The sequence below is a fragment of the Jaculus jaculus genome, chromosome 19 (genome assembly GCF_020740685.1).
Source record: "Jaculus jaculus isolate mJacJac1 chromosome 19, mJacJac1.mat.Y.cur, whole genome shotgun sequence".
Lineage (NCBI taxonomy): Eukaryota > Metazoa > Chordata > Mammalia > Rodentia > Dipodidae > Jaculus > Jaculus jaculus.
In genome coordinates this window covers 51,814,639-51,832,246 of record NC_059120.1, presented here as the reverse complement: position 1 = coordinate 51,832,246, position 17,608 = coordinate 51,814,639, and the positions used below count along the sequence as shown (strand labels likewise).

Genomic DNA, 17,608 nt, shown 5'->3' with positions numbered 1-17,608 from the left:
AGCACTTGGGAAGCAGAGGTAGGAGGATCACCATGAGTTCGAGACCACCCTGAGACTACATTGGGAATTCCGGGTCAGTCTGGGCTAGAGCGAGACCTTATCTTGAAAACCCGAAAGAAAAAACAAAAGGAGGAATGTGAGGCAGCTAAGGAGCCCTCGCGGTGGGTAAAGGCACTCGCTGACAAAACTTGCTGGCTCAGGTTCCATTGGCCAGTAAGTACCCATGTAAAGCCAGGTGCACAGTTGTTTATCGCTTGCAGTGGCAGGAAGCCCTGGCATACCCATACCTTCTCTCTCACACATGCAGTTTTATTTATTTGAGAGAAAGAGAGATAAAATGGTCATGTCAGGACCTTTTGCTACTGTAAACAAACTCTAGACGCATGTGCCACAGTGTGTATCTGGATTTATGTGGGTATTGGGAAATCGAACCTGGGTGGCAGGCTTTGTAAGCAAGCACACTTAAACCATTAAGTAATCCTTCTGGCCCACCAATTTTTTTTTTTTTTAAGTAGGAGAATGAGCTGGGTGTGATGGTGCATACCTGTAATCCCAGGGCTCAGGTGGCAGAGGCAGGAAGATTTGAGTTCAAGACCAGCCTGGGCTACAAGTGAGAGCCTATCTACAACTAAGCAAACAGACTGCAGGAAAATAGTGTGTTTGTTCTCAAGAAAGAAGAGAGAGGAAGATAAGGGGGCACACTGTAAAAATGAGTCAGAGTTTTAAAATTATGCCTTATAAAGATTTACGACAGAGCCGGGCGTGGTGGCACATGCCTTTAATCCCAGCACTCCAGAGGCAGAGGTAGGAGGATCGCCGTGAGTTTGAGGCCACCCTGAGACTCCATAGTGAATTCCAGGTCAGCCTGGGCTAGAATGAGACCCTACCTCAAACAAACAAAGATTTACAACAAACATGGAAATAAAACATCATGCCAGTAACAGCTGAAAGGGTTAAGGTAAAATAAGTTAACCTGAAGTAAGAGTTTTTCATTATTCTGAAAGTGGTAGATCTTTTTTAGTTTTATTTATTTATTTAAGAGGGAGAGAATGGGCACACCAGGACCTCAAGCCATTGCCAATGAACTCCAGATGCATGCACCACCTTGTGCATCTGGTTTACATGGGTCCTGGGGCATTGAACCTGGGTCCTTAGGCTTCACAAGTAAGCATTTTAACTGCTAAGCCATCTCCCCAGCCCTTTATTTTGTTTTTAATGGGCACTTAACAACTGAACACATTATGGGGACTGCACACATTGTGTAACAATCAAGATCAGGGTAATGGGCATGTCTGTCCTTGTGGCTGTGTGTCGTTTCCTTGTATTGGGAGCTTCAAAGTCTTCTCAACTAGCCATCTTGAGATATTCAGTTAGTTATTGTCAGTAGTAATGATCCTGCCATGTTTTAGGACATTAGAAGTCACTTCTCTTGGCTGGGCTTGTAGCTCAATGGGAGAGTGCTTTGCATGGACTGCAAGGTCCCAGATTTGATCCCCACTATCGTGAAGAAAGTAAAGCAAAAAAACCAAGAAGATGGGCTACAGAGGTGGCTTAGCAGTTAAGGCGCATGCCTGGGAAGCCTAAGGACCCAGGGACCCACGTAAGCTGGATGAACAAGGGGCCGCACGCGTCTGGAGTTCGTTTGCAGTGGCTGGAGGGCCTGCGCCCCCACTCTCTCTCTATCTGCCTCTTACTCTCTGTCTCTCAAATAAATACATAGAATGTCGTTTTAAAAAAGCCAAGAACAAGCCAGGCATGGTGGTGCACGCCTTTAATCCCAGCACTCGGGAGGCAGAGGTAGGAGGATTGCCGTGAGTTCGAGGCCACCCTGAGACTCCATAGTGAATTCCACATCAGCGTGGGCTACAGTGAGACCCTACCTCGGAAAACCAAAAAAAAAAAAAGCCAAGAAGTTGTTTCTCCTATCCAACCACCCTCCTCTGTACATTAACTCTCCTCTTCCTGTCTCTTTCTTCCCTATACCTTTTGCAGGCTTTTCTAATTCCATCAGTCTACTCTCTACTTCTTTGAGGTAAACATCTTAGCTTCCGCATATGCAAGAACATGCAATCTTTTACTTTCGGTGCATAACATATTTCACTGAACATCTAACTCCATGCTTGTCCCCGCCGTGACAAAATTTCATTTTTTAAAAAATTTTTATTTATTTATTAGAGAGCGACAGAAACAGAGAGAAAGACAGATAGAGGGAGATAGAGAGAGAATGGGCGCGCCAGGGTTTCCAGCCTCTGCAAACGAACTCCAGACGCGTGCGCCCCCTTGTGCATCTGGCTAACGTGGGACCTGGGGAACCGAGCCTCGAACCGGGGTCCTTAGGCTTCACAGGCAAGCGCTTAACCGCTAAGCCATCTCTCCAGCCCACAAAATTTCATTTTTATAGTGCAATAATATCCCACTGTATACATGTACACACCGCAATTCAGTTATACATTTATCTGCCAATGTGAACATCATGATCAAGTCTATATCTTGGATATTGTACATAGTGCTGCAATAAACGTGCAAGTGTTTAGTACATGGAAACCTGCAAGCTGTTTCCTTCGATTTCAATTCCTCTGGCTCTATTCCCAGTAGTGACATTGGTAGATTATACGGTAGCTCTAGTTTTGGTTTTTGGAGGAAGCGTTGTGCTGTTTTCCATAATGGCTATGTTAATTTACACTCCCACCCATGGTATATGAAAGTTTCTTTTCTCTACAATTCACCAGCACTCGTTGATTTTTTTTTTTTTTTTTTTTTTTTTTTTTTGGTAAGAGCCATTTTCACTGGCATTGTTATTTTGATTTCCGGGATGACTGGTGATATGGCCTGCATTCAGATGCCTGCAGGACACTTGTCCAGACTCTTCTGAGGAGCATCAGTCCGGGCGCATTTGGGTTGCTGTGTAAAGTTTCTTAGATATTCTGGAAGTTGGGCCCATGTTGGATGAATAGTGTGTAAATGTTTTCTCCCACTTTAGGTTGTCTTTTTATTCTCTCATCTCCTAGCTTGAAATGATCGTATATAAATAAATAAAAATAAAATGTTAAAAAATGATTTTTTGGGGCTGGAGAGATGGCTTAGCGGTTAAGCGCTTGCCTGTGAAGCCTAAGGACCCCGGTTCGAGGCTCGGTTCCCCAGGTCCCACGTTAGCCAGATGCACAAGGGGGCGCACGCGTCTGGAGTTCGTTTGCAGAGGCTGGAAGCCCTGGCGCGGCCATTCTCTCTCTCTCTCCCTCTACCTGTCTTTCTCTCTCTGTCTATCGCTCTCAAATAAATAAATAAATAAAAATATTAAAAAAAAAATTTTTTTAATGATTTTTTTAAAGAACAAACAAACATGCACATTGGTGTGCACTTGTAATCCCAGCCCTGCGGTGGAGACAGATGGATCCCTGGCCAGTCAGTCTAAGCCTAATCAGTGAATTTCAGGTCACTGAGAGATCCTGTATCAAAAAAAGTGAATTGTACCTAAGAATGACACCCAAGCTTGACCTCTGGTCCTCTGGCGTCCACTTGCATGTACACATTCATGCATACCCCACACACAGGTACAGAGAGAGAGAATCAGTTGACCATAAAAATGTGGGTTTGTTTCTCAATCCCTTTTTTCTGTTTAATTGGTGTGTTTTATGCCAGTACTGGGCTGTTCTGGTTATATAACTTTATACTGTGTTCTTTGATTTGTATTTGTTGGAAAAGTGATTTGCTGGGTGACCCAGGGTGACCTGCAACTTGCTATGTAGCTGTACACTGGTTTCAGACTCATAATGTTGAGGTGTGTGCCGCTGCACCCTGGTTTCTATGTTTGCAACCCTGATATTATCATGCATCCGACTCTGGATTTTTTTGGTTTTTGTTTTTGTGGGTTTTTTTTTTTTTAAGTTGTTTGGCTGGTCATAATATTTGGATGTGTAAATTGTAAGTCTGCTTTTTACTGCTATGAAGATGTCTTTGAGGGCTGGGAAGATGGCTTAGTGGTTAAGGTGCTTGCCTGCAAAGCCTAAGGTCCCAGGTTTTATTCCACACTACCCATGTAAGCCAGATGCAAGGTGGCACATGTGTCTGGAGTCCATCTGCAGTGCTTAGAGGCCCTGGCACAGCCATTGGTTCTTCTCTCTCTCTCTCTCTCTCTCTCTCTCTCTCTCTCTTTCTCTCTCTCTCTGTGTGTGTCTTTCTCCCTCTCTCAGATAAATAAATAGCCGGGTATGGTGGCACACACCTTTAATCTCAGCACTCAGGAGGCAGAGGTAGGAGGATCACCAATCAAATAAATAAATAATATTTTTAAAAGATGTCATTGAAATAGGAATTGCACTGGATCTATAGTAGGCCACTTTGGTATCATGAACATTTAACAAATGAATTCTTCTGTAAATGTGAATGGCTCTCATTTTATAAAATTAATTTTTTTTTTTTTTTTTACTTATTTGAGAGAGAAAGAGGCAGATAGAGAGAGAGAGAATGGGCACACCAGGGCCTTCAGCCACTACAAATGAACGCCAGAAGCTAGATACATACATACAACTCTTACATACCAGCCACCCTTCTCCTCCTGGGTTCCCTGAGCCTGGGAAGACATGTTCTAAGTCTCCCTTAGTATGGAGCTCTCAGTGACCTCGAATTTTCTGCTTTGATGAGCCGAGGCTTCTCAGTGTCTGCAGCCGTCTCCCTGGAGGAGGTTCTCATGTTATCAGTGAGAGCAATGCTCATTTAAGCTGCCACTTCCTCTGAAATGTTCCTAAGCCTTCTACAGTCTTTATAAAAATTAAGTTTATTTATTTGCAAGTAGACAGAGAGAGAGAGAGGATAAACAGACTGTAGTGCCACCGTAAACAAGCTCCAGATACATGCACCACTTTGTGTATCTGGCTTTATATGAATACTGGGGAATTGAACCCAGGCCTTGAGGCTTTGCAAGCAAGTGCCTTGAACTGCTGAGCCACCTCTCCAGCCCCCTTCAGTCTTGGAAATTTCTTCTTTTCATTTCACTTTTATTTGTCTATTTATTTTGGTTTTTCGAGGTAGAGTCTTGCTGTAGCCCAGGGTGACCTGGAACTCACTATGTAGTCTCAGGGTGGCCTCGAACTCATGGCGATTCTCCTACCTCTGCCTCCCAAGTGCTGGGATTAAAGGTGTGTGCCACCATGCCTGGCTTAAATTTTTTTTCTTTTTCTTTTTAATCAAATCTTCCTCATGTGCAGAAACTAGATTTTTCTGCTTGCTCTAGGCTGCTTTAATCTCTCAACTATATTTTTATGTCATTCGTTGTATTTTTTTAAATTTTTTGTTGCTTTATTTATGAGCAAGAGAGAGTATGGTTATACCAGGATCTCTCGTCACTGTAAATGAACATCAAACACAGGCATCTGGCTTTACTTAGGTGCTGGGGACACTTGTCTAATTCCATAGATGATTTGAGTAGCTGGGCCACCCTGAAGGCCTAGGTGGGTGTGGCACAGTATGCTCAGTAGTGGGGTATGGTCTTGGCCTGCACAGGGGTGGATCTTTACTAGTGAGCCCAGACAGGGTGCCTACGAACGACTGAAGCTTATGGATGGCTCGGTGAGACCTCTGCTGGCCAGCCTTCTCAGGACAGGCTCATGAACTGTTCTGCTGGGGCCTCGCTGCGGTGGCCTTTTGAGACAGGCTTCTCCACTGATGCTTTGGCGGCTACAGAAGGGTGGATGGGACCACCTGGGTGCTTTCCAGGGTGGGCAGCTTTGGGAACCACACTGTTTAGGAATGGTAGCCTTTGTGAGCTGAGCTATGTAGACACAGCTGTTTCTCATTTGCTCCTCAGAGTAGTTACTTTTTTTTTCAAATTTTTATTAACAACTTCCATGATTATAAATAATATCCCATGGTAATTCCCTCCCTCCCCCCACTTTCCCCCTTGAAACTCCATTCTCCATCATGTCCCCTCCTCCTGTCAATCAGTCTCTCTTTTATGTTGATGTCATGATCTTTTTCTCCTCTGATGATGGTCTTGTGTAGGTAGTGTCAGACACTGTGAGGTCATGGATATCCAGGCCATTTTGTGTCTTGAGGGAGCATGTTGTAAGGAGTCCTACCCTTCCTTTGGCTCTTATACTCTTTCCGCCACCTCTTCCACAATGGACCCTGAGCCTTGGGAGGTGTGATAGAGATATTGCAGTGCTGAGCACTCCTGTCACTTCTCTCCAGCACCATGGTGACTTCTGAGTCGTCCCAAGGTCACTGCCATCTGAAAAGAGAAGGTTCTCTACCAAAAGTGAGAGTAGCATTAATATAAGGGTATGAACATTAATAGAAGTGTTTCCTGGGCAGTTTGATAAGGATAGTATATACATTTGCCAGGCAGCAGCAGATGTTACACCCCTAGGGCTCATGACTACCCCTGTTGTGGGTTTTCAGTATCAGGGATATATTCAGAGTGACCCAGCTACTCCGCGTAAGGCTTCCCCGGGTAAAGGTGCTTCTGGGGCCCATAGGAGGGAGACAGATCACCCAGATATTTGACAGGCTTGGGCTGAGCTGTCTAGCTAGCTCGCAGAACCCAGGGGTGGAAGGGCTTCGAGATGGCGCTATGCAGTAGGAGCACTTTGGGACACTCGAGGTCGGGTAGTAAACTGTCAGCTGCTGCGCTGGAGAGATGGCTTAGCGGTTAAGGAGCTCACCTGCAGAGCCTAAGGATCGATGTTCAACTCTGCAGAACCCATGTTAGCTTCCAGAACTTGATTCAGGGCCTGCAAGGGCTGCAGACTTTTCCACAGCAAACAGCTTGGGTGTCCATAGTGTGTTGGGAAGACAGCTGGTGGCTTTCTGCTTACCTTTCCTGCCCTGAGTGAAGTGTCTTTGGGTTCGAGGCTGATCTTCCCAGCACTCGGGAGGCAGAGCTAGGAGGATCACTGAGTTCGAGGCCACCCTGAGACTCCATAGTGAATTCCAGGTCAGCCTGAGCTAGAGTGAGACCCTATCTCGAAAAAACAAAAAAACAAATGTTGATTTTGAGAGATGTGAGGGTAGATGCTATCTGATTCATTCCCTATTTTTATTTTATTTTATTTTATCTTATTTTATTTTATTTTATTTTATTTTATTTTATTTTATTTTTCAAGGTAGAGTCTCAACACTAGCCCAAGCTGACCTGGAATTCACTATGTAGTCTCAGGGTGGCCTCAAACTCATGGCAATCCTCCTACCTCTGCCTCCAAAGTGCTGGGATTAAAGGTGTGCATCACCATGCCCAGCAAATTAAATAGTTTTGAAAAGCTAATGTTGGGCTGGAGAGATTGCTCAGTGATTAAGGTGCTTGCCTGCAAAGCCAAAGGACCAGGTTTGATTCCCCAAGATCCACATGCACAGGGTGGCACATGCATCTGAAGTTTATTTGCAGTGGCTGGAGGCTCTGGTGTGTCAATTCTCTCCCTCTGCCTCTTTCAATCTCTCTATCTTAAATAAATAATTTTTGGGGGGAGGGGGTTTTGAGGTAAGGTCTCACTCTAGCTCAACCTGACCTGGAATTCACTATATAGTCCTCAGGGTGGCCTCGAACTTGCAGCAATCCTCCTACCTCTGCCTGTTGAGTGCTGGGATTAAAGGCCTGGGCCACCACGCCCGGCTCCATTCATGTTTTAAAGCTGTGTCATCAAATGAGTAAAAATGGTTGAAGCGACCATTTACATTGATTCACCATAGTCTATATAGTTATATTAGCTTTAAAACATATATATATATATGTATGTGTGTGTGTGCGCATGTAGATATATATATATATATATATATACACACACACACATACATACACACTCACTGGGCATGGTGGCACACACCTTAAATTCCAGCACTCAGGAGGCAGAGGTAGGAGGATCGCTGTGAGTTCAAAGCCATCCTGAGACTCCATAGTGAATTCCAGGTCAGCCTGGACTAGAGCGAGACCCTACCTCACAAAAAAAAAAAAAAAAAAAAAGAATGTAATGACCCCCCCCACCATCCCACATTACTTTTGGCAAAGCCCCTGGCCACAGCTCACCAGTGCTCCACTGTGACTTTCACCACAGGTTCTCAACAGTGTCTGCTGCCCCCTTGGCCAAAACAAACACTTGGCCAAAAGACGTGGGCATCCTTGCCCTGGAGGTCTACTTCCCCGCCCAGTACGTGGATCAGACTGACCTGGAGAAGTTCAACAATGTGGAAGCTGGGAAGTACACGGTGGGCCTGGGCCAGACCCGCATGGGCTTCTGCTCGGTGCAGGAGGACATCAACTCCCTGTGCCTGACCGTGGTGCAGCGGCTGATGGAGCGCACGCAGCTGCCCTACGACGCCGTGGGCCGCCTGGAGGTGGGCACAGAGACCATCATCGACAAGTCGAAGGCCGTGAAGACGGTGCTCATGCAGCTGTTTCAGGACTCGGGTAATACAGACATTGAGGGCATAGATACCACCAACGCCTGCTACGGTGGCACCGCCTCCCTCTTCAACGCTGCCAACTGGATGGAGTCCAGCTACTGGGACGGTACGTGCTCGCAAGGGGAGCAGTTCTGGTGGCTTCGCCGCGGGAGGGAAAGATGACTCACACAGCCGCCATCCTACAGCCACAGGGCTGATGGTCGCATAGATTTATTTATTTATTAGAGACAGAGATGGGGCGGGGGAGAATGGGCGCGCCAGGGCTTCCAGCCACTGTAAAGGAACTCCAGACGCAGGCGTCACCGTGTGCATCTGGCTTACGTGGGGACCTGGAATAGCAAACCTGGATCCTTGGCTTTGCAGGCAAAGCGCCTTAACCGCGAAGCCATCTCTCTAGCCCTGGTGGTGGCATAGAGATGCACAGCTCCAGAGCCGGGCGCGGTGGCGCACGCCTTTAATCCCAGCACTCGGGAGGCAGAGGTAGGAGGGTCGCTGTGAGTTCGAGGCCAGCCTGGGACTACATAGTGAATTCCAGGTCAGCCTGGGCCAGAGTGAGACCCTACCTCAAGAAACCAACAACAAAAAAAAAAAACAAAAAAGAGGCCAGATGTCAGAGGAGCTGAGGCAACCTTGAACTATGATAGCTTTACTCTTATCTAGTGCTCTCCTGCCCTCAACCTCCACCCTGCCAAGAACAGGACGTGGAGGGACCAGAACCTTCTTTATCCCACTCTTCTCCAGCACCTATGTTGCTCTTACCGGGTTGGCTAGGTCACGTGGCGTGGAACCTTCCCTTTCTTTCACAAGTCTATGAAAGTAAGAGATTCCCTTTGTTCTATTTTTTAAAATATTTTATTTATTTATTAGAGAGAGAGAAAGAGGCAGGCAGAAAGAGAGAGAATGGGCACACCATGGCCTCTAGTCACTGCAAACGAACTCCAGACACATGTGCCACCTTGTGCATCTGGCTTACGTGCGCTCTTTGGAATCGAACCTGGGTCCTTTGGCTTTGTAGGCAAGCGTCTTAACTGCTAAGCCAGGCCATTTTCTTTTAATTTTTACACTGTTTAAAAACTATTTATTTAAGCCTGGCGTGGTGGTGCATGCCTTTAATCCCAGCACTCAGGAGGCAGAGGTAGGAGGATCACCATGAGTTGGAGGCCACCCTGAGACTACATAGTGAATTCCAGGTCAGCCTGGGCTAAAGCAAGACCTTACCTCGAAAAAGATAGATAATTTGCAAGCAGAGGGAGAAAGAGAGAGAGAGTGGGCATGCCAGGGCCTCTACTGCAAAGAATTCCAGATGCACATGCCACTTTGTGCATCTGGCTTTTACATGGGCACTGGGGAATCAAACTTGGGTCATTAGGTTTTGCAGGCAAGTGCCTTAACTGGTGAGCCATCTCTCCAGCCCTAGTTTTACATTGTTGACGTTTTCATACATATATACAATGTATTTTTATCTTTTCCTTCCAGTCACCCTTTTTTTTAATCCCTTTCCCCCGCCCATTAACACAATTCTTACTTCTGTGCCTTTTTCTTAAACACATTGAGTTAGCTTAGGTCTGCTTGTGTGATCATGGCGGGGAGGTTATTGACTACAATGGGTAACTTACCGGTAGCTACATTACTGATGGACATGACTGAGTTTCTTCCAGCAACCATTAGCAGCCATCAGCTGCTCTGGGAGGTCGGAGGTCTATTGTATCTTCCCCCCATTGACTATGAAGTACTGATGACTTCTGCGAGGTCATGAATGTTACAGCCGCATCACATCCAGAAGACAGATTCATAGCTCGCCTCATCCTCCTTGTCTTACCTCTTCCCAGTCCTTTTTCTTTCAATTTTTTGTTTATTTTTTGCTTTTCGAGGTAGGATCTCACTCTAGCCCAGGCTGACCTGGAATTCACTATGTAGTCTCAGGGTGGCCTTGAACTCACAGTGATCCTCCTACCTCTGCCTCCCGAGTGCTGGGATTAAAGGCGTGCACCGCCAAGCTCGACAACAGCTATTTATTAAATAATAGTGTACTATAGTTGGTATGCATAACTTACATTAAATGTGTTTACACCACATAAATTCTGCATAACGGAAGGAGTGCAGCTCATAGTTCAAGGACTGTGGCTTAGAATCCAGTCAAAACAAGATTTGAATTTCAGCCAGGCACATAATAAGCACACACATCAGTAACCCCGGGGGGCTGAGATAGGAGAACCGCTGGGACTCACGAACCAGAAGCAGCAGCTCTGAGTTGGATGAGAGACTCCTCTCAAGGCAATAATGAACGAGGTATAGAGGGGGCCACGTTCACACGTGCGTCTGCACACACATGTGCTTAGCGTACACATACACACACATCACATCACAGACCACACTACGCATATGCCAGGGGATGTGTGAGAGAGAGATTGGACCTTTTTTTTTGGTTTTTCGAGGTGAAGTCTCATCTGGTCCAGGATGACCTGGAATTAACTCTGTCATCTCAGGGTGGCCTTGAACTCATGGCAATCCTCCTACCTCTGCCTCCTGAGTGCTGGGATTAAAGGCGTGCGCCACCATGCCCGGCTAGAGATTGGAATTTTTTAAGTATATTTTATTTATTTATTTATTTATTTATTTATTTATTTATTTATTTGAGAGAGAGGCAGATAGAAAAAGAGAATGGGTGCACCAGAGCCTCCAGCCGCTGCAAATGAACTCCAGGCGCATGTACCCCCTTGTGCATCTGGCTTATGTGGGACATGGAGAATTGAACCTGGGTCCTTAGGCTTCGCAGGCATACACCTTAACCACTAAGCCATCTCTCCAGCCCAAAAAATTTTTAAATATATATATGTATATATTAATTTTTTTATTTATTTGACAGAGAGTGAGAGAGAGAGAGAGAATGGGCGCGCCAGGGCCTCCAGCCACTGCAAACGAACTCCAGACACGTGCTCCCGCTTGTGCATCTGGCTAATGTGGGTCCTGGGGAATCAAACTGGGTCCTTTGGCTTTGCAGGCAAACGCCTTAACTGCTAAGCCATCCCTCCAGCCCTATTTTATTTATTATTATAAAGGTGTGCACCACCTCGCCCTGCCCTAACTTTATCTTCTGTCTCCCGAGATTTCACCACAGCGTGTGTGTGTGTGTGTGTGTGTGTGTACATATTTTTGCCTTGTCCCTTCTCTTCCCAATACCTAAGGTCATGCCTGACACGAGGGTACTCAGTCTACTCCAGCTTTGGCGTTGATGTAATCATTGCTCGTCTGTCCCTGCAGGTCGCTACGCTCTGGTGGTCTGCGGTGACATCGCTGTGTACCCCAGTGGGAACGCCCGCCCCACGGGTGGGGCTGGAGCCGTGGCCATGCTGATTGGGCCCAAGGCCCCTCTAGTGTTGGAGCAAGGTGGGTCGTAAACCTTATCAAGAGGAGCGCCTGGTGTAGCCCAATAGTGGATCCGAACCCCAGGCTGACCTCTGAAGGTCTGGTCTGGGGAGCAACTATGAGAAAGACAAGGGGCTGGGCGTGGTGACGCACACCTTTGATCCCAAGCCCTCAGGTGGCGGAGGTAGGAGGATCGCTGTGAGTTCAAGGCTAGCCTGAGACCACGTTTAAGTGATTCCAGGTCAGCCTGGGCTAGAGTGAAACCCTACCTTGAAAACCAAAAACAAAAGAGCCGGGTGTGGCGGCGCACACCTTTAATTCCCAGCGCTGGGGAGGCAGAGGTAGGAGGATCACCGTGAGTTCGAGGCCACCCTGAGACGAGATAGTGAGTTCCAGGTCAGCCTGGGCAAGAGTGAAGCCCTACCTCGAAAAACAAAAAAATAAATAAATAAATAAAATAAAATAACAGTGAAGGAAGACGTGCATGCCCCGTGAATCTTGAGACTCTGGGTTTCAGTCTCGTCTTTTTTGGAAGGCCCACATCAGCGTGGGAAGGGAAGAAGAAATCTTTCAGGAATGCTCGGGGTGAGCGCGAGACAGCAGAAGCCAGGCAGCTCTTTCCGCGGGGTCCCGCAGGTCCCTTCCTGCTGGAGGTGATCTGTCCCCGGCAAACTCTGAAAATCTCTGTGCGCCTTCGCAGGGCTGAGGGGGACGCACATGGAGAACGCCTACGACTTCTACAAGCCCAACCTGTCCTCCGAGTACCCGCTGGTGGACGGGAAGCTCTCCATCCAGTGCTACTTGCGGGCCCTGGACAAGTGCTACGCCGCCTACCGCAGAAAAATCCAGAACCAGCGGAAGCAAGGTACGGGATGCAGAGGACAGGGAGTGGGGGCCCTGCTTACACAGGGAAGCGCGGGCCTGCATCTGGAATGTAGAGGTTACCTGTGACTGTAAGGCGAATTTTGCGGAAGAGGGGGCGGAAAGAATGTCACATGTTGGGTCATGATATGACATTTTATCCTACCCGTAGCTGTGGGCCAGCTCCAGAATGCATGACCCAAATACCTCAACAAGGAGGGGCCACGGGGAGGGGGTAGGTCACGGATGAGCCTAATAATGGTACCAAACGGACTGTATTCGCTAGGTACAAAACTAATCAATAAAAAGTAATAATAATAACAATAAATTTTTAAAGAGAAAGAAAAGAAAAGCTTGCTGGCCATGGTGTCACATACTTGTAATCCCAGCACTAGGGAGGCAGAGGCAGGAGGATCGCCATGAGTTCAAGGCCACCCTGAGACTACATAGTGAATTCCAGGTCAGCCTGGGCTAGAGTGAGATCCTACCTCGAAAAACAAAACAAACCGGGTATTGTGGCGCACGCTTTTAATCCCAGCACTCGGGAGGCAGAGGTAGGAGGATCGCCGTGAGTTCAAGGCCACCCTGAGACTACAGAGTGAATTCCAGGTCAGCCTGGATCAGAGTGAGACCCTACCTGGCAAAACCAAAAAAAAAATAAAAAACCTAAAATAAAAGCCACACAATAACAAAAAAAAAAAAAAAGCTGAAAACCTAATGGGCATTTGCTGGGCATGTAGGAGCTAGCTTTCTTGGGCCGCCCAGTCTCCGACACCATTAATGTCAGAAAGGAGGTCTGTGTGGCTCGTCACCGCGCTGTCGCTTCGTTTTCCAGCTGGAGACGACCGACCCTTCACCCTCGACGACGTGCAATACATGATCTTCCACACACCCTTTTGCAAGATGGTGCAGAAGTCTCTGGCTCGCCTGATGTTCAATGACTTCCTGTCATCCGGTGGTGACTCACAGACCAGTGCTTACAAGGGGCTTGAGGCCTTCAGGTAGGTCATCTCGCAGGGGAAAGCTGGCCTGAGGGTGGACGAGGAGGAGACTGCCTCGAGCTGCGGGTCGGGACTCCCCTGTCGCGAGAAACACGTGCTGATGTCCCAACACAGCAGCAAGGAAAGGCTGAAATGGGCCCAATCCACATGGGGATCCCTGTGTCGTTGGGGCGCATAGACTTTATACGAACCTCGGGATCAAGTGCCTGAAAACTTTAGAGAGTAAAACATTAAAACAATTTTAAAAAGTGCAGCCATGTCATCCAATCAGTGAGCCTTTTCTAAACATAGCTGTGTGCCAGGCATATGCTAAATTCTTGGGGTACTAGACTGGAGAGATGGCTTAGTGGTTAAGGCACTTGCCTACAAAGCCAAAAGACCCAGGTTCAATTCCCCAGGGCCCACGTGAGCCAGATGCGCAAGGTGGCTCGTGTGTCTGGAATTCGTTTGCAGTGTCTAGAGGCCCTGGCGCACCCATTCTCATTCCCCCCCACTCGTAAATAAATAAGTTTTTTAAAAAATGTTTAAAAGATCCTTGAAGCCGGGCATGGTGGGGCACAACTTTTATCCTAGACCTCAGGAGGCAAAGGTAGGAGGATCGCTGTGAGTGAGTTTGAGGCCACCCTGAGACTACATAGTGAATTCCAGGTCACCCTGAGCTAGAGTGAGACCCTGCCTTGAAAAAAATGAAATAAATAAAAGATTCTTGGGACACTAAAACGAACACTCTATGATCTGCATGCTAGGAGACCTCACAATCTACAGACAGATCCAAGAAATGATGGCGCCATGGCCAGGTGTGGTGGCGCACGTCTTTAATCCCAGCCCTCTGGAGGCAGAGGTAGGAGGATTTCCATGAGTTCGAGGTCACCCTGAGACTCCATAGTGAATTCCAAGTCAGCCTGGGCTAGAGTAAGACCGTACCTCAACCCTCCTTCCCCCCCCACCCCGAAAAAAAATAATGGGAGGGTGGGGAATTGGCATAGTGGCTAAGGCGTTTGCCTGCGAAACCCAAGGACCCTGGTTCGATTCCCCAGGACCCACCTAAGCCAGATACACAAGGGGATGCATGCGTCTGGAATTTGTTTGCAGTGGCTGGAAGCTTTGGCGTGCCCATTGTCTCTTTCTCTCTGCCTCTTCCCTCCCTCTCTCCCCCCCCTTTCTCTCTGTCTCTCTCTCTCAAATTAATAAATAAATAATATTTTTAAAAAGAAAAGAAAAGAAATGACGGCACTGCAGGAAGTACCAGGGCCTGTAGTCCGAATGACTTCCATATTGCTCCAGGGAACCTAAACCAGCTGCCCCCCAAGAATCAAGAAGCAGTAAGAAAGCTGGGTTTTGGTGTACTGCTCCAAGAAAAGAAACATCTTTCCTGTAGAGTTCTCACTGGGAAGAAAACCTTTCTCTTCTTCATAGCTGTGCGTGTGCCAAGTTCCAGGCTACATCCTCATAGCGGCTCCTTCTATTAATAACTACCATGACTGTAACACACCAAGGCATTAAAATTAGCACAAATGCTGCTTGTAAGACTTTCTTCATCAAACAAAAAAATTACATATTCTAAAGATAATCACCTAATATTTTTAAAATATTTTTATTTGTTTGCAAGGATAAAGAGAGAGAGAAAAGAGAGACAGACAGAATGAGAGCGCCAGGGCCTCTGGCCATGGCAAACGAATTCCAGACGCATGCGCCACCTTGTGCATCTGCCTCATGTGGGTCCTGGGGAATTGAACCTGGGTCTTTTGGTTTTGTAGGCAAGTGCCTTGACCACTAAGCCATCTCTCCAGCTCAATAAATACCTTGTCAATAATAAGATAAATATTCTAGTGGAAAAATAAGCAAAGGATATGAATAAGAAATTGCTTCAAAGAAAAAATACATATAATCATATCTTAATAACTTTTTAATTTTACTATTTATTTATTTGAGAGAGAGAGAGAAAGAGAGAGAGAGGAGGGAGAATGAGCACTCCAGAGCTTTCTGCTACTCCAAACGAACTCCAGACACATGCACCACTTTATGCATCTGCCTTATGTGGGTCCTGGGGAATCGAACCTGAGATTCTTTGGCTTTTCAGGCAATCACCATCTCTCTAGCCCCAATATATAATCATATTTTAAATATGAATGCTATTTAGTAAAAATTTAATCAAGTTATCACTTTATTTACATAGCCTTTTAACAAATTTTATTACCCAGATTGATGAGGCTACATGAAAATGTGTAACAGCAGGTATATAAATTGATACAGAGGTTTTAAGGAGTGATGGCAAAACATGAAGCAAAAGTCGAAGGCAAAACTTCTGGTTTATTATTGCCACATGTTTAAAAGAATAATGTAGCTAGTCGTTGTAGTATGTTAACTAATGTGAAATTAGTTAATACTAAAGCAGAGCACGTCTTGTAGATTATTCTTCAGCTGTTAAAAATATTATAAATTGGGCTAGGCATGGTGGTGCACGCCTTTAATCCCAGCGGTTGGGAGGCAGAGGTAGGAGGATTGCAGTGAATTCAAGGCCACCCTGAGACTACAGAGTGAATTTCAGGTCAGCCTGGGCTAGAATAAGACCCTACCTTGAAAACCAATACATACACACATACATACATACATACATACATACATATATATATATATATATATATATATACACACACATATATATATTTATATTTATATTTATATTATATTATATTATATTTATATTTATATTTATATTTATATATAAATCGTACCAAGTATGGTGGAGCACACCTTTAATCCCAGCATTTAGGAGGCAGAAGTAGGAGGATTTCCATGAATTTGAGGCCACTCTGAGACTACATAGCAAATTCCAGATCAGCTTGAGCTAGAGTGAGACCGTACCTTGAAAAAAAGAGAAAATTTATAAGCCAGCTATGGTGGCGCATGTCTTTAATCCCAGCACTCGGGAGGCAGAGGTAGGATGATTACCATGAGTTTGAAGAACAGAGAGTGAATTCTCCAGGTCAGCCTAGGCTAGAGTGACACCCTACCTCAAGAAACCAAAAAATAAATTATATATATACATGAGAGAGAGAGAGAGAGAGGCACTAAGAAGATTTCTCAGTAGTTAAACATATTATAAAAGGTATAACTGAGACTGGCTCAGTGGTAAAGTGCTTGCCTAACATACCCAAGGCCATAGGTTCAATCCCCAGTACTGCATAAACTATATGTAAACTATATGCAGTAGCACATGCCTGTAATCCTAGCACTTGGAAGGCAGAGGTGGGAATATCTAGGCTCATCCTTGGCTACACAATAAATTCAAAGGAGCGAAAGCTACATCCTGTCTCGTGTAGAGGAAAAAAGAAATGAAAAAGAAAGCAAGCTAAACAGAACATGGTGTCTGGTTTTATTTCTAAGTTCCTAATGGACTATGAAACTACAGGTGGGGGCTGGAGAGATGGCTTAGCGGTTAAAGCGCTTGCTTGCAAAGCCTAAGGAACCAGGTTCCATTTCCCAGTACTCACGTAAGCCAGATGCACAAGGTGGTGCATGTGTCTGGAGTGGTTTGCAGTGGCTGGAGGCCCTGATAAAAAGAAACTACAGGTGGAATTCACAACAATAATATGCTATAAAAGCTGTCTCAAAAAAAGGAAAAAAAGAAGTTGGGCTGGAGAAATGGCTTAGTGGTTAAGACATTTGCCAGAGAAGCCTAAGGGCCCAGGTTTGACTCCACAGGACCCACATAAGCCAGATGCACAAGGGGGTGCATGCACCTGTAGTTTATTTGCAGTGGCTGGAGGCCCTGGCATGCCCATTCTCTCTCTACCTGCGTCTTCCTCTCTCTCTCCCTCTCTCTCTCTCAAATAAATAAATAAAACAATTGTTTTGTTTATTTTTATTTATTTATTTGAGAGGGACGGACAACAAGGAGAGAAAGAGGCAGAGAGAGAGAATGGGCGCGCCAGGGCCTCCAGGCACTGCAAACGAACTCCAGACGCGTGCGCCCCCTTGTGCATCTG

General features: G+C 46.1%; 1 protein-coding gene across 1 annotated transcript in view; it reads left to right on the top strand.

The window, feature by feature from the left end:
- Positions 1–17,608, top strand: part of Hmgcs2 (3-hydroxy-3-methylglutaryl-CoA synthase 2) — a 35,250-nt gene that overhangs the window by 5,305 nt on the left and 12,337 nt on the right. The window contains exons 2-5 of the mRNA XM_045138393.1: positions 8,043–8,497; positions 11,653–11,778; positions 12,458–12,622; positions 13,454–13,619. Of these exons, the coding sequence (XP_044994328.1) occupies positions 8,043–8,497; positions 11,653–11,778; positions 12,458–12,622; positions 13,454–13,619 (912 nt within the window). The remainder of the gene's footprint in view (positions 1–8,042; positions 8,498–11,652; positions 11,779–12,457; positions 12,623–13,453; positions 13,620–17,608) is intronic.